Source organism: Macaca nemestrina, chromosome 12 (assembly GCF_043159975.1).
Source record: "Macaca nemestrina isolate mMacNem1 chromosome 12, mMacNem.hap1, whole genome shotgun sequence".
NCBI lineage: Eukaryota > Metazoa > Chordata > Mammalia > Primates > Cercopithecidae > Macaca > Macaca nemestrina.
In genome coordinates, this window is record NC_092136.1 from 52305020 (window position 1) to 52327202 (window position 22183).

General features: G+C 35.7%; 1 protein-coding gene across 14 annotated transcripts in view; it reads left to right on the forward strand.

Annotated features, from left to right (window-relative positions):
- Positions 1 to 22183, forward strand: part of LOC105486909 (BTB domain containing 10) — an 83377-nt gene that overhangs the window by 41603 nt on the left and 19591 nt on the right. For 13 of the 14 annotated variants that reach the window (XR_011610805.1, XM_011750038.3, XM_011750050.3 and 10 more), the window contains 6 exons: positions 2372 to 2568; positions 4414 to 4699; positions 6908 to 7010; positions 10159 to 10279; positions 18821 to 19018; positions 21398 to 21508. Coding sequence is in view for 13 of the 14 variants with exons in the window: in XM_011750038.3 (XP_011748340.1) it covers positions 2372 to 2568; positions 4414 to 4699; positions 6908 to 7010; positions 10159 to 10279; positions 18821 to 19018; positions 21398 to 21508 (1016 nt within the window). In the remaining variant the exon portion in view is untranslated. Of the gene's footprint in view, positions 1 to 2371; positions 2569 to 4413; positions 4700 to 6907; positions 7011 to 10158; positions 10280 to 18820; positions 19019 to 20657; positions 21337 to 21397; positions 21509 to 22183 lie in introns of those variants that run through there. The other variant, XM_071075077.1, reaches the window with a different exon arrangement.

The following is a 22183-nucleotide window of genomic DNA, read 5'->3' on the forward strand; positions in this document are numbered from 1 at the left end:
AATGATGAAAACTTAGCCGCCAGAATAATTTGAAGAGCTATTTTTTCTATATATGATCTTTGTTCTATTTAGTGTGGATTCCTTTTTTTTCCTACTTTAGAAAACAAGCCAGAAATTCCAGTATTCCTACTCTAACGATTTTTTTAAAACATGAGTGCAGTAGGATCTTTTGATTTGTTCTGTTTGAAAGAAAAGATTTTGTTCTATTGATGCAGCTGTACTCTGATTTTTTTTTTCACTAGAATGAAGGTGGGAGTAGAATTTTTCTCTGTAGGTTTATGAGAAACAAATAACTGATAAAGGCTGTTAGGTTGCCTTTATTTCCCTAGAAGTAACTTTCAGGATAAATACAAAGTCAACTTTATCTTCTGTCCTTGTAGTCTGTTATAGCAAGGTGATGACTGATTTTTGTAATGAAAGAAACCACCAAAATAACAAAAAATATTAAAGCTAATAAAATCAACCAAAGAGATGACCCAGAGACACCGAAAGATTTTGCTTTCTGAATCACCAAGATTAAATTTTAACTCATATGGTTTTGCTAAAGGAGACCAGTATAATATTATGAAAGGGGCACTGGAATGAATCAAAAGGCTTAGGTTATAGTGTTATTAGCATTTCTACTAAATACTATGTGACCCTGAGCAAGTCTTGCAGTTCTGAACTTTAATATCCTCATCTGTCATAACTAAATAAACCAACATTTCTTGAGTAATTATGTTGTGCCAGGTACATTGCTGGTCAGCTTACTCATTATACTTCATTTAATTCACCTATTAACCTTAGAAAATAAATAGAATCTACATTTTACAAATGAGAAACCTAAGTTTCCAGAATATTAAATATCATTCAAAATGTCAAGCAATAAGCATTAGCCAACAATTTTACTTTAAAGCCATGAAGTTCCTTCTGTTTCTAAAAAGTACTTTAATATTTTTAAACCATAGTATATGCTAACATAGCAAATTTTCAAATTGCTTAAACCATAGTATATGCTAACATAGTAAATTTCCAAATTGCCTTAGGTCTGGCTTTATTACTTTTATTACCATCAGTTTTCTTATTTGCAAAATGTACTCTAATTATTGAAATTTTATCTATTTGTCAGGAGCTGGACACTAGTGATACACTAGTGGCTACTCTATAGCAATGTCTTTTTTCTTTGAGATCCTAAAGCATGTATTATCTAATACCCATTTAGTAGTTACGTATTTGGGAACTGTTTAGTAGTTTTATATTTGGAAGTTGGGATAACTCTTGAATTGTTTAAAGTTCTGCATGTTCATCTATTACTGCTACACTTAGAAAACAAGCTCCTGAGGAAGCTTCTTTCTGTTGGCATTTGACATAGCATTGTACATATAGTATGTGTAACTTAATACATAATTGTGTTAAAATATTCTGTAAACTGGACTATTTTAATCAACATTCTGAGTTTTTCACTTCTGGTGGAAAAGTTTATTATATATAAGATATTTTAAAGTTTTTAAAAATTCTGTGACTTTATGTAGTCAGAGTAGGTAGGTTTGTTAGGTTTTTCAGAGAAATACTTTTCTTTCCTTTTTTTTTCCCCCTGAGACAGAGTCTTGCTCTGTCCCCCAGGCGGGAGTGCAGTGGCGTGATCTCGGCTCACTGCAACCTCTGTCTCCCAGACGATTCTTGTGCCCCAGGCTCTTGAGTAGCTGAGATTACAGGTGTGTGCCACCACACCCAGCTAATTTTTGTATTTTTAGTAGAGACAGGGTTTTGCCATGTTGGCCAGACTGGTCTCGAACTCCTGACCTCAAGCGATTCATCCACATTGACTTCCCAAAGCTTTGGGATTAAAGGCATGATTCACTGCGCCTGGCTGAGAAATGCTTTTCAGAAAAACTTTAAAAAAAAAATCATAGTGTTTTGAAAAGACTCAACTCAAAGTTGGTTGATTGAAGTTAGCATGTAGACTTATTTTGTTTGGCAGGGAGACTAATTTATTTGCCCCATTCCTCAGTTTTTTAAGAGTTCCAGAAGCTCTTGCCTTCTCTTTTCCCCCACAATGAAGGAAATCAAAAGAACATTTGAGTAACATTTAAGATATCTGGGTGATCTACTACTATTACTACAACTTCTACTAACTCATATGTTAGTTAACCTTTCTAAGCTTTAGTTTTCTCGTTCAGAAAAAACTGAGTTCAACTATGCAGTCTTCAAAGACACATTCCAGAATTTTTAAAGCCTACAAGTTTGAAGTAAATTAGGTTTCAGAATTGGAAAGTAGCATTTCATTTTTGCACTTCAATATATTAGTTTTATGTTACTCGGGTTTTTCTTTTAAAATGTTTGCAATCTTACGTTCTGCTTTTATGGTTAATTTTCCTTTCTAACTTATCAGTACATCCTCGCGTATTGCTAAGGGAGGAGTCGACCACACCAAAATGAGTCTACATGGTGCTAGTGGGGGTCATGAGAGATCAAGAGATAGACGAAGGTCAAGTGACAGATCACGAGATTCATCTCATGAAAGAACAGAGTCTCAACTCACTCCTTGTATTAGAAATGTGACTTCTCCAACACGACAGCACCATGTTGGTATGTAAAATCAACTAACCTTCCTAACAGTTCTTAAAAACATGCATTTACCTTTTTAAAGTAGTAATGACATTGAATTGTGCCTAATACAGCAGAGTGTAATTAGCTTCTTCTATTCAGTTGTTTCTGTTTTAGTTGAGCTTGGTTCTTGCTGTGAAAGAAAAAACAGCTTATTAAATGCAAAGTGAACGTGAATTTTTTAACCTCTGGTACAGTCTTATAAAATAAGTAATTTGAAAAGCCTTTGAAACTGTGATATATAGATTTTCAAAGTTCTCAAGTTAATTTTTGTCTTATGAAATATTTAGCAATAGTTTGTAGTAAATTATTGATAGGAGTTTAGTTATTATCATGCTAACAAAGGACCTGAAAGGTAGAATAGCCATTATGTTATTTATTCTGATTTTTGACAATATCTCAAATTTAATAATAAAAATAGATGAAAGGTGTGATGTGTTTTACTTTGTTAGTAACTAGCTCAGGTCTTTCCCTTCCTTCCTATTCATTATTATAAATGACCGTTGTTATCCCAGGTGAACACATGGTGTGACTATAAAACACCAGCTGAAGAAGAGGTACCTTAGCATGTGAGCTTGCTGATTTTTATTTTCTCCCGCAGAAGGGACAAATTAAAACTTTGACTTACTATATGCAGCAGTAGTTTCTGATAATCTGTTGTAAATAAGAATCATTAATATTAGGGTCTAATTATGAGAGAAGTTGTCAATGTTTCAGTTGATCCTTGAAGTCAAACTAGCACTTACAAGCCAGACAGCAACAAAAGTATAAATTAGAGTTGACAGTTTGTTACATGAAAAAGTCAGTATCTGGGAGTAGAATAGCAGGATATGATACATTATTTCATTAATACTGCTTTAGCAAATTTTGCTTTTGGGATGCTACCAGTATTGTAGAATCAGGCAATAAAAGGGAGGCATCAGAGTATCTCTGGAGATATGTCAAACCTAATTATATAATCAATAATGCTGTACAGAGTGTTCTAAGTAGTTTGAGTCATAGAGGAATTTGGCAAAAGCTGATGAAACTGATGAGATGGAGGTACATTTTTAGGTCACCTTTAAAGTTTAGCGATCTAGTCTCTAAGTGAAACATATCACAAAATCTTAGTTTTTATTTCAGACTATAATTATAGATCATAAAATTTGTAGCAGTGCTTTATTCAACAAACTTGAGAATGAGAAGAAAACAATATATCATGAGCTACTAAAGCCACTTTATTTGGTAGACATAAAAATCATTAAAAATAAATAAATACTTCTTACTGCCCTTAGTGAATTTCTTTCTTTTTTGTGGGGGATGGGGGCCTTCTTTTTTTGAGATAAGTTGCTGGTTTTAGAATGCCCTTATTAACATGGTGAGATTCTAAAGATTGTACTTTGTGTTCTCAGAATAGTGTTATCCCTTTTAGTAATTAGGACAGCTTAAATTGGTATTCTTATTAATCTTTTACTGTAATAACTTTCAAAGCATATTTATTTTACTTGTGAGAATATTCGGTTCCTTGGGTTTCTATTTTTAAGTGGAGTAAAAATATAAAATTTTCCTTAATCTTGATGTTAGTTTGGGTTAGCATTAGTCAGCTATACATCTTTTTTAAAAGTCTACAACTAAAGATTTTAGAAAGCATTTTGATGTTTTGGGTTTTATTCCTGGAACTAAATGAATGTTTATGGTGTTCTGTTAACATGTTATTTGAAACTGAAAAGTAGAAATGCTGTGACTTAAAACAACTTTTATAAATCAAACATTTAAAAAGATATATATATATAGATCTTGAATTTTTAAAAGAAAATTTCCTAACTTTGTCTAACATCTTTATTTCAGAACGAGAAAAAGATCACAGTTCCTCTCGTCCAAGCAGTCCGCGTCCTCAAAAAGCATCCCCAAATGGTTCCATTAGCAGTGCTGGGACCAGCAGCAGAAACAGTAGTCAGTCAAGTTCAGATGGTAGCTGTAAAACATCTGGGGAGATGGTGTTTGTATATGAAAATGCAAAAGAGGGAGCTCGGAATATAAGAACGTCAGAACGAGTGACACTAATAGTGGATAACACTAGATTTGTTGTAGACCCATCCATTTTTACTGCACAGCCAAATACAATGTTGGGCAGGTTTGTATTATTGCAGTTATTTGCATTACTAATTATAAGGTGCTTTTACCGCCATTATTTTTTCGTTTAAGTTTTACAGTAATTCTCTGTTGAAATGTAACATTTCTGTTTTACAGATGAAAGAACTGAGCTTTGGAGGCTAAATTACTTGTCCCAAGTTAATACAGCTAGAAAGTGATAGAGTAAGAACTTGAACATGGTTTTATTTCTAGTGTTCTTTGTAGTACCAGTAGAAAATAGCAAATATATTAGTTATTGAAGTCAGGATACTAAAATGTCTTTACGTATTGAGACTGTAAATTTAATCTAACCAGGTGAATTTAGCAATGATAATATGTTTCCTGCACTTGAGTTCCCATTGAATCACAAAATACAAACAATCAGCATTGTTTAAAGGCAGAAAAAAAAAAACCAATAGGTTTTTTAGCTGTAAAGTCAGCATGAATTGTCGGTTTGATGTAGATACTTAAAAAAAAAATTAAAAAGGAATGTCAACAAGTAGTTAGCAAAATGAAGGAAATAATTGTCATCTTCTGATTTGTGCTGGTCCAGAGTAGTAGATCTATTTAAAGTTTGCAGTTACGGGAACCACAGTCTAAGAAGGATATAGACAATAGAGACTTGATTTTTCCCCATGTCCAAACTATACCTTTTAATTGTAAAATCAGTATCTTTGGTTACACCACTATCAAGTGAAAGGGCATGTGCATGAAATAGAAATTTATATGAGATAAAAACTTGTACTTTACTAGATTGCATATGCAGTGTGTGTGTGTGTGTGTGTGTGTGTGTGTGTGATTTATTATTGTCTCATAATACAGAATAAATGCTGCCGTTGTGATATTGTATACATTTTTGAGTAACTAAATATTTTCCTTCAATGTTAACACTATGCTTTATATCATGAAAAAAATATCTGAACTATAGGCTTTTTTGTGTTTTTAGTGTTGTAGGGGAGGATTATCGACAAATTATCAGGAATATGACTTGACACTGTTAATAATACTTTATATTTTTACATCAGATATATAGAAAGAATAAAAAGTACATATTTGAAATTTTGGCTGTTGTATTTTCTTAAAAAAAAAAAGGTTTTTAAGTGTTCATATTGATGTGAAAAGAGTAGCTTTCCCCTTTTGTAAAAAGTTTAAATCATGACATTTGATTCCTGAAAGACTATCTTCTTTTTCTTCTTTTTCAATTAGCAAAGCCTTCTTTTTACGCCGATTGACTAAAGTGTGTCTTTGGGGATGAAAATTAATATTCATGGGAACTGTAAAAAGCAGTTGGCATTCTTTTGGAAACTTTGACATAAAAAAGCTTTGTTGTTCATAGTTTTCTGTGTTACAACGAAAGAGAAAACTATTTGAATTAGGAAACTATTAAGTAGAATACTTAATTCAACCGTACCATAGGATCTAGAGGTTCACCTTTCTTTAATCATGATTTTTATATTTTCTGGAGAGTACTAGAGTACATTTTTTATTGTTAAGGACGTATTTTGGAAATTGCACTGTTGAAGGGCCAACAAACATGACTTGAAAAAACATAAAGTCATTTGTATTTTCTTATGTAAGAGCTTTTTTTTAATTTTCTTAAACTTGCCATTGTCCTATTTCTTAATTCCTGTCTATCCCAGCATTTGATTGCTTGTTTTTCAGTTCCAGGATGCAAGTCTAATAATTTTGAGTAGGATTTGTTACATTTATAGTTAAGATTGTGAAATGTAAAACAACCTGACTTGTCCTGTATCATATCACTTTGTCTCAGGTTAGCCTGCTATTATGTGCTGCATTATGGCATTAACTGTACAATGAAAACAGCAGTTTTAAGGAAAAAGCACAGATAACATGGTTTCCCTTTTTTTTTTTCTTCCTGATAAGATTAGTATTAAAAACTCACCTTTTTCCCTTGATTAATTGATTGGTGTTGTTTTCTGAGGAGAAGTGGTAGGAAAGCTCTTTAGCTTCTGAATTTTGTTGTTTATTTTATTGTTGCTTAGAGAAAATCTATACTAGTGTTCCCTACCATCAAAAAGAAAATGTTTCTAATATTCCTTCTTTTATGATGTTTGCCAGAATACATTAATGATAAAAATTCTTGACTAATTTAATGATATAATTCCTTTTTACATTTGTACATGAAATCTATTTTCCCTTTTGAAGGAAGTATTCTATTGACATATTTCTCAATTATTTACTATCATAGGATGTTTGGATCTGGCCGAGAACATAACTTTACACGACCTAATGAGAAAGGAGAGTATGAGGTGGCAGAGGGAATTGGTTCCACTGTGTTTCGAGCTATTCTGGTGAGTATTGACTTAATCATAAGACCCCTTCTTAGTAGGTACTTGGATTAGAAGCAGAATTCTATTTGAATATCTCTCTGGAGTTATTCCAGGATATTGTTTTTCCTTAAATACCATTTAATTCTTCTTTATTTTATTTTGTTTATATTTTTATTTTGCAATAGGGTCTTCTTGCTCTTTCACCCAGGCTGGATGGAGTGCAGTGGCACAATCATAGCTCACTGTAGCCTCAACCTCCCGGCCTCAAACAATCCTCCTGCCACACATTCCTGAGTAGCTGGGACTACAGGCACGCACCACGATGCCTGGCTAATTCTTTTTGTTTTCCTTTTTTATAGAGACGAGGTCTCACAGTGTTACCTAGGCTGTTCTCAAACTCCAGGGCTCAAGTGATCCTCCCGCCTTGGCCTCCCAGTGCTGGGATTGCAGGCATTGAGCCACCATGCCGTGTTCTCATCTTTATTTTAGTACATACAGATAATATAATAGAAGCAAATGAATTTTATGACCTTCAGGATGATAGGATAGGGGATTATTAATCTCTTAGGTTTGCATATGCAGTTCTTTCAGGTATTTAGTAACATTTCTGGAGTCATATTTACTTCTCTTTCTCTTAAATGCAGTAAATCGATCATTTTTACTATCTGAGAATGAATATGACTACTACTTGATTCTATTATTTTATTGCACATAACTAGCAAACTTAGAAACATTAAAAGTCATCTCCAAAATGTATTTGTTAACATCTTTGGTTTTTTGTTTTTTTCCCCAGACAGGGTCTCACTCTGTTGCCAAGGCTGCAGTGCAGTAGAGTGATCACGGCTAACTGGAGCCTCGACCTTCTGGGTTTAAGTGATCATCCCACCTCAGCCTCCCTAGTAGCTGGGACTATAGGCATGTGCTACCACACCCAGCTAATTTTTTGTATTTCTAGTAGAGATGAGGTTTCACCATGTTGTCCAGGCTGATCTTGAACTCCTGAGCTCAAGCAGTCCTCTTGCCTTGGCCTCCCAAAGTGCTAGAATTACAGGTGTGAGCCACTGTGCCCAGCCGATGTCTTTGTTTTAAAATTTTTTTTGAGGTTTTAACCGGTCTTTTTTTTTTTAATATTTTAATTTATCATACAGAGCCCCTACTTGTAATTTAAATTCAGTGATTTTGGCTCATAAGGCTGGATGCAGTGGTTCATGCCCATAATCCCAGCACGCTAAGAGACCAAGACAGGTGGATGGCTTGAGTCCAGGATTTCAAGACCAACTTGGGCAACATGGCAAAACCCCATCTCTACCAAAAGAATATATCCAAAAATTAGCTGGGCGTAGTGGCACGCCTGTAGTTCCAGGTACTTGGGATGTGACGGTTACTACGGGACTGAATGAAGGGGGATGAACGCAGGGATGAAAAGAAAGACAACATAATCTGGTTTAAAGAAGGGGCTGGGGGCTCCTTGTTTCTAGTGAGCAAGGACCTTGAGCTTCCACAGCCCTTTGTATTTACTGGGGACAAAGAACCGGGAGAAGGCGCTGTTGGTTAGCTGCTTGATTTATCACAGGTTCACATGATTGCTAACAGACTTCAGTTGTGCGTAGACAATCACAAGAAACACTGCACCTGGGGCGTGACTGTCCTCAGCATTAGTTCTGGGCGGCAGATGCAGTTTCAGTTTGCCAGCAACCTGCTTTCATGAGAACAGTTTGCTGTTTGCTCATATAGCCTCCAGTGGTATACTGAGTCGGTCACTGCCCTCATTCTTTCGGCCTCCAACACTTGGGAGGCTGAGGTGGGAAGATCTTTTGCGCCAGGAGGCGAAGGTTGCAGTGAGCTGAGATCACACCATTGCACTCCAGCCTAGATAACAAAGTGAAAACCTGTCTCAAAAAAAAAAGAAAAAAAAAGGTTTGATAGTTTGTGACAGTTTGTGCCACAGCCTGAAAATACCATTTTCTTAAGTAGTTTGAGGGAAGGGAGGATTCTGTGATGGAAGACAGATCAGGAAAGTAGTTGATCTTGATCAGGTGAATATTCATACAAGTACCAGAAGATGTTTCACTTCCATTGATGCAGCAACCTTAGAAATTGTGTTACTGGTTACTTTGGTTCTGAACCTCAGGAAACTTGAGACAGATCTTTTTGTTTGTTTGTTTGAGATGGAGGCTCGCTCTGTCGCCCAGGCTGGAGTGGAGTGGTGCGATCTTGGTTCACTGCAACCTCTGCCTTCTGAGCTTAAGTGATTTTCCTGCCTCAGCCCTTTGAGTAGCTAGGATTACAGGTGTGCGCCACTATGCCCAGCTAATTTTTGTATTCTTAGTAGAGACAGGGTTTTACCACGTTGGCCAGGCTGGTCTTGAACTTCTGACCTCAGGTGATCTGTTCGCCTCGGCCTCCCAAAGTTCTGAGATTATAGGTGTGAGCCATGGTGCCTGGCCGAGCCAGGTCTTAATTTTGGGGAAAAAGTGCTTTTTTAGCTGTCCATATTTCCCCTTGTGGAATTGAAAAGAATTTTTGTCACTCATCTCTGAAGTAACTTATCTGTGATTCTGGGGTCGTCCTTTAACAACCTGTTACGTAGATTTTCGAAATAATTAGTATTTGCTTGTCATCATATGGAATCACCAAAGGGTAGTATTAGAAGAAGAATATCTAATGGTATGTCTTATTTTACATATTTTAATACCTGAATAGGACTATAATTCTGTACTAAAAACCTCAAATTTTGTTAAATTATCTAGGTAGTATTTAAGGTAGCATAATATATCATTCAATTTCCTTACTTTTTAAAAAAAATTTTAAACTTTATGATAGTTTTATAGAAATATAACTTGTAGAAGAAAAATACATATGCATTGGTATAATGCCATAAAGAAGACATGAATTAGGTAACAGGGAGCCCTACATTGAAATCTTACCTTTGCTTTTAAATAATTGTATGACAGGGTCAGTCAATGAATTCATTTGGACCTGAATTTTCCTTATAGGTAAAATGAAAAAGTAGGTGAACGGAGGTCTCATCTAAGATTAAACTTCCACATTTCAAAGATGGCAGAGTTCTCTACTGTTTCTGAAAATGTTACCAGCTCTACCTTAATAATAAGTTTTGGCTACCTTGTTCTCCAGATATTTTATGCTTTTCTTACTTTTCTTTTTCCAGGATTACTATAAAACAGGAATAATCCGTTGTCCTGATGGCATATCTATTCCTGAACTGAGAGAAGCATGTGACTATCTTTGCATCTCTTTTGAATATAGTACTATTAAATGTAGAGATCTCAGTAAGTATGATGTTTTGTGTGTAAGTGGTTTGTATAATTAGAATATATTGGAACAAAAAGCCTGAAATTAGTGCTATTTACCTAGTTAGACTTAAAGTATTATTTGAATTATGAAGCATTCTAGATTATTAATGAAAGTTTACAAAGACCTTGATAATCTCCTTGTGCAATTTTCCAAATATTTTTTTCAATTTTAATAATTTTCTTTTTTGACAAACCCAGATTTCCTCCTAGACAGTTTTCTATATTATTTATTTGTTACCAGTTTTATCTCCTAGATTTGGATCCTTGGCTTTGGTCAAGTGTGGTCATTTGGCTTCATTTCTTTGATCACATCATCCAAAAATTTATAATTTTTTGTATTACCACATATGATGATATGAGCACTATGGAAAACACAAATAATTCTCAAAAACAATACCTATCATTAAAGATCCTAGATTGAATGTCTATCCCTCATTTATGCATAGGATTAAATGACTTCATCCAAGAACTTCAAATATAGTCTCAAAGCAGTGTGTAGAATGTTGTAATCCCAACTCTGGTTTTCTTCTCTCACCATTTCTTCAGCACCCCTACTCTGATTGTTACGCCAACCCTGAGAAAAGATGTGATTATGCACAAAAAAGTCAAAATAGTGTATGAGAAGTATCAAATGTTGATATTTGATATCAATATTAAGTACCTAGATACTTAAGCCAACACTTAAGTGGTTGGAGAAGTTCAGAGGAAGGGGAAGTCATTGTGGGCTAGAGGACTGTGGAAGAGTTTAGTGGAAATAGGTAGTAAAGAATGAACTGAATGATTTAGAAAGAGTAGATAGTATTGTTTTGGGGAATTATTTGTGTCTTCCATAGTGCCCAGGATATCATCCTACATGGTAATACAAAAAATTCTAAGACCTGAGGTTTCTGGAGTAAAGATGTAGTAGGTATACAGTAGATCCAACATACAACTGTACATTTGAACAACGTTGCTAAGTTTTTGTTGTTGTTGTTGTTTTTGAGATGGAGTCTCGCTCTGTCACCCAGGCTGGAGTGCAGTGGTGCAATCTCAGCTCACTGCAAACTCCGCCTCCTGAGTTCAAGGGATTCTCCTGCCTTGAAGGGATTCACTCGCCACCACACCTGACTCATTTTTTCGTTTTAACAGAGACAGGGTTTCACTATGTTGGCCACATTGGTCTTGAACTCCTGACCTCAGATGATGCACCCACCTTGGTCTCCGAAAGTGCTGGGATTACAGGTGTGAGCCACCATGCCTGGCCAAAATTGCTGTTTTTTCACATCTTAAAAAATGATTTTAGGGGCTGGATGCAGTGGCTCACACCTGTAATCCCAGCACTTTGGCAGGCCAAAGCAGGCGGATCATGTGAGGTCGGGAGTTCGAGACCAGCTTGACCAACATGGAGAAACCCCATCTCTACTAAAAATACAAAATTAGCCAGGTGTGGTGGCTCATGCCTGTAATTCCAGCTACTCGGGAGGCTGAGGCAGGAGAATTGCTTGAACCCGGGAGGCAGAGGTTGTGATGAGCCAAGATTGCGCCATTGCATTCCAGCCTGGGCACCAAGAGTGAAACTCCATCTCAAAAAAAAAAAAAAAAAAAAAAAAAAGTTTTAGTTGAAACCATGAGCATTATAGATCTCTGATTTCAAGTTTTGTGTCTTTTCATATGACCATTTAAATTAATCTTTATATAATTTGATGTTGAATTTTGGTGACTGGCAGAGATAGGAAAAAAACTAGAATTTTTTACAGATGATGTGAATCTCTTAGTTCTGCAATCTTTTGTTGTGCATAGTTTACCTTGTCTTAATACTAAGTATCTTTTATTTATACTTAATACTAAGTATCTTTTATGTAAAATATGTGTAATATGATTATCCTAGACTTTTAGCTTTTCAGTAACATTTGTAGTTGTTTTTAGATTACTTGTAATATATGTTACTAAAAATTTAGAGATTCCCAAAGATGTTTATAAAAAAACTATATAGAATTTGAAGAGATGGATATGATCTTTTAAAAATGATCCAAAAGTAAATTTTTTTTTCTTGCTAATATATGCCCTTGCTGAATATTTGGAATGACACTTTGCACTAAAATATCTGGGCTTATGTCTTAATTTAAGAAGAAATTATACAATTTGCTCGCATGTTCTCTCTCTCTGGTTGAGGCACTCTTTTTCAGTTTGTGGCATTAAACTAGTTTGGACTTGAGGGCAGAGACTATATCTTTTTGACTTTGTGTCTGTGGTGTGTAGCACATCCTAAGGACTCAACAGAATGTTTGCTGAATTAACAAATTATTGTATTCTCTTGTGTGTTTTTAGGACCCTCTTCCACTGGTTGTCCTCTCTGGTATCATCAGTCTTTCCCTTTCTCTGTGTAGTAAACCTCAGGCTCAAACATACTCAAATCTGACTTATGTCTATTCTAGATATTCAAAAACATTCTCATTAAAAATAACTCGAACTTTTCATTGGAATCCTTTGAAGTTAACTTTTCAGAAGAATTAACATATAGCTCCAAATGCTGTCTTCCCATTTATTCACACTTTTGTGTCTTTAAGTAGAGTTTTATCATTTTCTTCATATAGCGTGCTCTGGTCTTGTTAATATTTTGTGTTTTTATTATTGCTGTGTGTAGAATATGTTTAACTTTTCAAACTGCTGACTTATAATAAAGTTACTGAATTTTGTACATGTAGCCACCTCATAGAACCCTGTTTGTTTCTAATGATTTTTTACTTGATCTTCCTATATGCCTCATAGTTAATTGACTGTGTTACAAATAACACTTTTTATGTCTTTTTTTTTCTTGTCAAATTGGCTAGAAGATTTTGAACAATGTTAAGTTTAATGGGAATTCTGGCATCTCTGTCTTTAAAGGCATTTCCCTGGATGTGGGGCTAATGTCTATATTCCCAGCACTTCGAGAGGCTGAGGTGGGGAGGAGCACTTGAGCCCAGGGGTTCAAAATCATCATAGGCAACATAGTGAGACCCTCTCTCAAGAAAAATAAAGTCATTTCTTTTAGGCGTAATTATAATGTTACTCATTTTTTTCTTGACTCTCCCTTCCTTTGGCTTTTTGGCATCCTTCTTCCTGATCCTTGGAATGTGGTTGTTCTCCTCTGTTAGCTACTTTCTCTCTCACAGAATCTGCACGTATTCTAAGTGGTGCTATTCATCACTGTGGTGTCGAATATTATCTTTATACTGGGGATTTCGACCTTTTATCTTTAATTTCTAAGTGTCAGGTTTAATTTTTTTAAATTTTTATTTCAATTGTTTTTGGGATAGAGGTGGTTTTGGGTTACATGGATAAGTTTTTAGTGGTTATTTCTGAGATTTTGGTGCACTCATCACCCGGACAGCGTACACTGTACTCAGTATGTAGTCTTTTATCCCTCACTTCCTCCCAGCCTTCCCCACCGACTTCCCAGAGTCCACTATATCATTCTTGTGCCTCTGCGTCCTGATCAACTATTCATTTCTAGTTTACCATTTAACTTGTCCTTTTGTCCCCTCTTCCTTCTTAATCAAGCTTTTTATGAGTTTCATGCATATAGTACCTATAGTAATGAACAAAGACAGACATTGTCCCTGCCTTTATGGAGTTTATAGTCTAGTTGGGAAGACAGACATTTAACAAGTAATAAAAGCTGTGAAAAATGCAGTGAAGAAATGAGATATTATTAGAAGTGTATGACAAAGGGTCTGTGGAGAATCATTATCTAAGTGCCATTAAAGCTGAAACCTGAAGGAGTGGCAAAGAGTGGGGGAAAGCTGACCATACAAGCAGTAGAAATGATATGTGCAGAGGTTTAAGTAGTAAGGAATATGACATATTTAGGGAACTCAAAAAAAGGCACGTGTGGCTAGAGCCAGAGGGATGGAGTATGAGTGGTGAGGAATAAGGCCTGAGAGGTAAAGAGGAAACAAAATTTATTAATTGAACAAATATTTAATGGCTCTACTCTGTACTAAGCACTGTTCTAAGTTTTGGGGATTCAGCATGAACAAACCAGGCAAAACTTTCTGTTCTAATGGAACATACACTCTATTGGGAAAAACATGTGATAAACAAAGTAAATAAATCATATATGGTATGTTAGTGATAAGTGCCAAGGAGAAAAAAGTGGAGAAGTTACTTAGAGGAGCCAGAGAAACTTTCATTGGAAATAAAAATTTAAATTCCAAGCAGGGGTTGCTAGTGAATGCACACAATGAAGGAGTTTGTCTCGTATATTTGAGAGCAGCAGAGAGGCCAGGATAGTTGGAGTGGAGTGAGTGAGAGTGTCAGTAATATGAGATGTGGTCAGAGAGGTAACAAAGCACCTAGGTCAAATAAGGCCTTTATGTTTTGGCTTTTACTGTGAGTGAGATTGGAAGATATGGGAGAGGTTTGAACAAAAGAGTGATATGATCTGTAAGACTGTCACATTGTACTATTTCTTGGGAGCCCTGTTCACACAGAAGTCCATGTAGAGTTGTTAAGTGTTATAATCCTGACCTGACTTAAGGTTTAAAAGAATCAGTTCTGCAAATTTTTGCAATCTACTCATCTGACAAAGGGCTAATATCCAGAACCTACAAAGAACTCAAACAAATTTACAAGAAAAAAACAACCCCATCAAAAAGTGGGCAAAGGATATGAACAGACATTTCTCAAAAGAAGACATTCATACAACCAACAGACACATGAAAAAATGCTCATCATCACTGGCCATCAGAGAAATGAAAATCAAAACCACAATGAGATACCATCTCACACCAGTTAGAATGGCAATCATTAAAAAGTCAGGAAACAACAGGTGCTAGAGAGGATGTGGAGAAATAGGAACGCTTTTACACTGTTGGTGGGATTGTAAACTAGTTCAACCATTATGGAAAACAGTATGGCGATTCCTCAAGGATCTAGAACTAGATGTACCATATGACCCAGCCATCCCATTACTGGGTATATACCCAAAGGATTATAAATCATGCTGCTATAAAGACACATGCACACGTATGTTTATTGCGGCACTATTCACAATAGCAAAGACTTGGAATCAACCCAAATGTCCATCAGTGACAGACTGGATTAAGAAAATGTGGCACATATACACCATGGAATACTATGCAACCATAAAAAAGATGAGTTTGTGTCCTTTGTAGGGACATGGATGCAGCTGGAAACCATCATTCTTAGCAAACTATCACAAGAACAGAAAACCAAACTCTGCATGTTCTCACTCATAGGTGGGAACTGAACAATGAGATCACTTGGACTCGGGAAGGGGAACATCACACACCGGGGCCTATCATGGGGAGGGGGGAAGGGGGAGGGATTGCATTGGGAGTTATACCTGATGTAAATGATGAGTTGATGGGTGCTGACGAGTTGATGGGTGCAGCACAGCAACATGGCACAAGTATACATATGTAACAAACCTGCACGTTATGCACATGTACCCTAGAACTTAAAGTATTATAATAATAAAAAAAAAAAAAAAAAAAAGAATCACTTCTGGCTGTTGTGTTAAAAATGGACCAAAAGGGGAATAGTGCTAGAAGCAAAGAGATCAGTTAGGAAACCATGATCAAAGTCCAGGTATGAGATGGTAGGGGCTTGGATTAGAGTGGAAACAGTAAGAACTAGTCAGATTCTGGGTATATTTGATGTTCAGGTTACCAGGATTTCCTCTTCAACTGAATGTGGAGTGGAAAGGAGAGGAGAGCTTTAACTGGAAGTTTGAGGTTGCCATTAATTGAGATGGGGGAGACTTCATGAGGAGCAAAAATCTAAAAGCTTGATTTTGAACATGTTAAGTTTGAAATACCTGTTAGATATCCAAGTAGAACTGTTAAGTGGAGCATTGGGTATACATGTCTAAAGTTCAGCAGAGAAATGTGGGCTAGATGTAAGTGGGAGTCATCAGTATATGGATAATTAAAGAAAATGTATTAAAGGATTGATTCTACACTCTGATCTGTAACATTCTTTTTCACATAGCAGGGCTTTATGTACCAAGTTGAGGATTTGAGACTTATTTTGAGGATAGTATAATTCATGAGAGGGTTAGACTAGCAGAGACAATTAGATTTGGCTGCTGTGGGGAAAATGAAATGCAGAGAGGCAAAAGCAGATGTTGGGGGAATGTAATCAGAAAGATTTTGTAGTAGTTTGGGTGAGAGTTAATGATGAACAGAACCAGAATGGAGGCAAGGGGATGGAATATGTTGGGTTAACTATTGCTGTGTAATAAACCACCTCAAGTTTAGCATAAACTATAACCATTTTATTACTCTCATTTGTTCCGTGGGTCAGGAATTTATACAGGGCACAGCAGAGGTGGCTTATGGCTGTATCACAATATCTGAGGCCTCATCTGTGAAGAATTGATGGGCTGGGGTGGCTCACAAGGCTGGAGGCTTTATTCACATGTCTGGTGCCAGGACTGGGATGACTCAAAGGCTGGACTCAGCTAGGAATGTCAAACAGAATACCTATGTGTAGTCTCTCCATATGACTTGGGCTTCTCAAATCCTGTAGGTTGCATTCAGAAAGGAAGAATTTGAAGAACAAGCATTCCAGAGAAACCAAGGCAGAAATTGAAAGGCTTCTTCTGACTTAGCCTCCAAAGTCATGTGCTGTCCCCTCAGCCATGCTCCTCTGGTTACAAACAAGTTTGTATTACCAGTCTAATTAAAGGGGAGGGGAACTAAATTCCACTTTTTGGGAAGAGATGTCAAGGTCACCTTGCAGAGAAGTATGTGGCTTAGGAGATTTTGCAGCTATCTTTGGTAAATATCTGCCAAAAGAAGGAAATAACACAATTCAAGTATGTTTAAGAAGACTTGGGGAATTATTTGAATTAGGAGGTAAAGGAGAAATCCAGGATTTATTCATTTAGTATACTAATATTTAAGTTCCCATTTTATGCCCAGCACTGTACTGAGATGGTTCTGAAAACTTGGGTGGATAGTGATGCCATTTACTGATTTGAAAAATACTGTGGAGAGAGACAGAGATGGTAAGTTAAATTTTGGATGTATTGAGTTTAGGGTACCTCTGAGGTTACATCCAAGCGGAAATTTCCAGAAAGCAGCTGAATAAAATGCATCTCGAATACAGAAGACTAAATTAGTAGAAATAAATTTGGGAATTATCAGCATAGGATAAAAGAAGAAAAGAACTTAAAATTGTCCTGAGAAATACCAGTATTTAATGAACAGCTGGAGAAGGAAGAGTTGGCAAAGGTTACTGAGGAAGAATAGCCAGGAGGAGGGAAAAAAACAGGGATAATGGTATCAGAGATTCTTAGGGGTGAGTATGTTTCAAGAAAGAGTGGTCCAGTGTAGGAGATTTAACTGAGAGGTCACATAGGATCAGGACCAAAGATGATTATTGTCTTTGACAATATAAAGGCCATTTGGAGACCATAGCAAGACATTTCTGTAGTATAGTGAGAGTAGAAGCCAGATTGGAATTGGTTCAGAAGCTGGGGAGAGAGAAGGTGTTGAAATATAGGTATTTGTCTATAAAGATAACTTTTTAAAATGACAATGGGAAATAGCCAGCCTGGAGAGAGGATGGCTAAGTAATAGTAATATAGATTATTTAATTATCTAATCAATTATAATAATTATATAGTATTTATTATACAATTATGGAGACATTTTGTAGGGAGGAAAAGCTCTCCCTTGGGAGACTGTAGGTTTGAGTTCTAGTGTACTCCTTCATCCCGTCTCCAGTTCTCCAGTTTTTACAACACACACACACACTCACACACACATTCTCTCTCTCACACACACACACACACACACACACACACACACACACACACACACTCTCATGTGTTGCCATGGTTGCTTCTCTGACTTTGCTCTCCATGCTGATGCAGTAGCAGTAGTTCTTGAGATGTTGGCATCTTCAATAGGGAGATAGGACATTGCCAATCAATAGGAATAAAAGAAAAAAGCAGTGCAGGTGAGTTAGTGGCTGTGCATTTAGGAAATTGAAGTTGTTCATTATGTCTGTGCTTAAGGAGGTTGAAGTCTTATCTTTCAGCTCTCTCACTTCTAGTATCAAGTTTGCTGTGGAATTCCTGCATCATGTTGTATTTTGCTTGACCTTTTGCTTGCCTTATTCTAAAGACTGTTGACCCTTTTCACCTCACCTCTCAACCTGCACTGAAATATTAAATCGGTTTGCAACTTTCTGAGAAGCAGAGCATGCAGGAAATGGAATATAAGAACTATTTCAGTTTATGTGGATAACCTGAAAAGTATCTTTAAGATATACCTTAAGACATACTGCGTATACTGATGGAAGATAATATGGTATAGTGAAAAATAGGCTAGGGATAGGGTTTTAATTCTGACTTTGCAAATTAGTTTTGTAATATTAGGCAAGTTATTTCATGATGTGTAAAATGACGGGGCCTATGTAGGATGCCTTTAATTGGCCTTTCTTATTATAAGATTCTATATTTCTAAAAGAAGTCTTTTTAGGAAAAGTTTTGGTAAGATATTTTTGTGGATTTCATTTCAGGTGCCCTAATGCATGAGTTATCAAATGATGGTGCTCGTAGACAATTTGAATTTTATTTGGAAGAAATGATCCTCCCTCTCATGGTAGCTAGTGCCCAGAGTGGGGAACGGGAATGTCATATAGTGGTGCTTACAGATGATGATGTGGTTGATTGGGATGAAGAATATCCACCACAGATGGGAGAAGAATATTCACAAAGTAAGTATTCTGGCATGTTTTCTTTCTCCTGAATCATCACAAATTATTTCTTGTGTGTGTAAAGAAAGAGCTCTTCTCATAGACCAGCAAACTATAGCCTGGGGGTCAATCCAACCCATCACCTATTTTTATAAATTAAGTTTTGTGTATTGCCTATGGCTGCTTTCATGCTACAGTGGCAGAGTTGAGTAGTTGCAGCAGAAACTGCATGGCTCGCAATGCCCAAAGTATGTCCCTGTGCAGAAGAATATGCCCCACCCATGCCATACACACATAGTTAGTTATTTGTTGACTCTCTGGAACTTGATAGATTTTTTTTCTTTGTATTTAAAAGCATTCAGGAGAACTAGTTCCTTTATAAAAATAGCTTTTTAAAAAATGAGTTTTTGTTTTTATATACATTTAGAAGCTTTAACTCATTGATTTTGAGGATAACTTGAAGTTCTAAGGTACCCTTTTTAAAAATATCATATATGTTCATCAAGGATACAGTGACCCTTCATAAGCCTTTGTACTATAGTTCTTTTGGGTATTTCTGACCAAAATGGCCTGTCTTGAGCAACAATCACTAACATTTTTTCTTATTTTTTTGTTATTTTTCTTGATGAGCCCAATATTAGTATTTTTGACCAGTTTAATAAATAAGGAAGAATTGAAAGAATGACTCAAGGAATTGAATAAAATAGCCTAGCATCTTCTTCTGTACTATATAGTCTGTTGTCTTGGTAAGGATTAGGGTTTAATATAGAAAGTACCAAAACATTTTGTCTCTGATTTTTCCATTTTACATATGCTTTTCTAAAATCAAAACAAAGCAGACTCCAGATGGCATTCTTTTTTACTTCTAAAGGAGATTTTTGAAAGATTATTTTAACACAAGTTATGGTAGTACTTTTCAGAGTTTGCACTGAGGTATTTCTTTTGCATGATGTACTTAAATGAGTGTTGTGATTCCTTTGTGGATAGTTGTCGTAATAGACATTTCTGTTGCTATTTCCTCAGTTCTAGGCTCTTTGCTGACAATGTTTTTCTATAATATGTGGAATAAAAAGTTGAACAAACCCTAAGAAAAATGAAAGGTTGTCAAAAATAAAAGAGGTATACTAAATTATTTTCTGTTAAGGAAAAGGAATGAACAAGCTTATAACTTATATTTTACTTTTCAAAAGGTTTGACCCCAAGAAAGTACAGCCAACCATAGAACATAGAAATGATATGATGGTGACAAACAATTATAATAAACCTGGTGTTTTCTTTTCCGTTGTTGAACTTTTCACTTCAATATTTTTTTATTTTCTTGTTTTTTATCTTAAAGCTTAAAAGGCCTGAAAACATTTTTACTTAGTTGTCTATGTATTATTTTGTATCAAGATGATCCAATATAAAGAAGACTCATTTGAGGAGCTAGAGATAGCCTTTTGGCCTGATTTTTCCACATGTGACTTTATGACATATATTGTCTTTTCTAAGATCTAAAATAATCTTTTTCTTAAAATACCAGTAAATCTTAAGGATGTAGTAATAATCACAAATTTACCCCATGAGTAGAGTTTATATACGTATTTTCCTTTTATTGGCTCTTAAACCAGCATGTTTGGTTTGTGAGTGTGTTTTTCTTTTTTTGAAAAAACCTTTGCAGTTCACCTTTTAAGGGAGATAACTCAACCTGAAAGAGAGAAGGCGAGGAATGTCCATCAGTCTAACTCCCTGAAGTTCTCAGCACATTTGGAAGACTCAACATGTTGTCAGTGGAATGTCTGTCCTTTGCAAAGCCAGTTTGCTCTAAACAGACTAACCTGGGCAGAACTTGCTCGAATCTGCCATTTTTAACATCAGTATTAAATGGGGCTGTTCGCCTGAATGGAAAACAGTTTGTGGGGAGGGTCTTTGCCTTTTGGGAAATTATTAATAGTTGCTCAATCCATGAAATGTAAAATGTATCTGTTTTGTACTCTTTGACAAGGCAGTTTTTCCCCCTCTAGACTAGGCCTTGTAGACTTCTTAGCAAAGTCCTTTACTTTGCTTGATAATGATGCGATATTGATATCTTCTTTGGATTATCTTATTTAAAACTTGGGGCAGATCCCATTCCAATAAATGTGTAGGTGATGTATCTTTCAGAAGGAGATTCTTCCTGTGGATTGGGTTTTCTGATTGGTTGTCAAAGCTTTTCTTGTTTCCACTTAAGTAGACATTTGCTTCTACATTAACTATACTGAATACTGCCCTGTCATGTTGGCTAGTCATCCTTTGGCATTACTGCATCCATTATTTGGGCTTTTAGAACTGTTAGGCCCCTTTGATGAGCAAGATAAATTTAAGTTCATCTCTAAATCCTTTAATTTTAATACAATAACATTTTTGTCTTTTTGTTTCTAGTTATTTATAGCACAAAATTATATAGATTTTTCAAGTATATTGAAAACAGAGATGTGGCCAAGTCAGTTTTGAAGGAGAGGGGTCTTAAGAAGATTAGATTGGGAATAGAAGGTAAGACATTTTCATTATTTTCTATTAATTTTCTTTTGAAAACAAAAAGGTTAAAAACAATTGGATCTTATTTAGAATACAGTTGGAATACTTTGAGAAAAACTCTGACAAATGATTAGCACATGCTTATGCAGTAGACCTATAAATAACAAAAATAAACTGCACTTAGAAGACAGATAAAAGGCCATTAGAAATTGTTATTCCTTAAGATTCTCTAGTGATAGAGATATGTATTTGTCTTTTTCTGCCCTAGTTTGCCCTAATTCATTTTTGACAAAGCCCATGTGGTATGTGTAGACATGAATATATGTACATTCCCATAGGATTGCCAGGACTCTTTGCATAGTTGTGGTCATTGAAGCTCAATAGAATTAAAAATTACTTCCTGAAAATTCATGTAACAGCAGCACTACTAATAGCTTACTTAGGTCTTAAAGTATAATAATAGCTTATTTTCAAGGTAAAAACAAATTATGAAATTTCTTTCATCTTATGTAAATGCATAGAGTTTTAGATAGCTTACTTTATGAATTAAAAGAATTTTTCTGCAGTGTTTTATCAGATGCCTCTTTTATTTTAAAATACGCTTAAGAAGAACAAAGTGTCTTAATTGATATAGCATGACAATGTAAAGAGTAAAGGCTCTGGAGCCAGATTACTTATGTTCAAATCCTG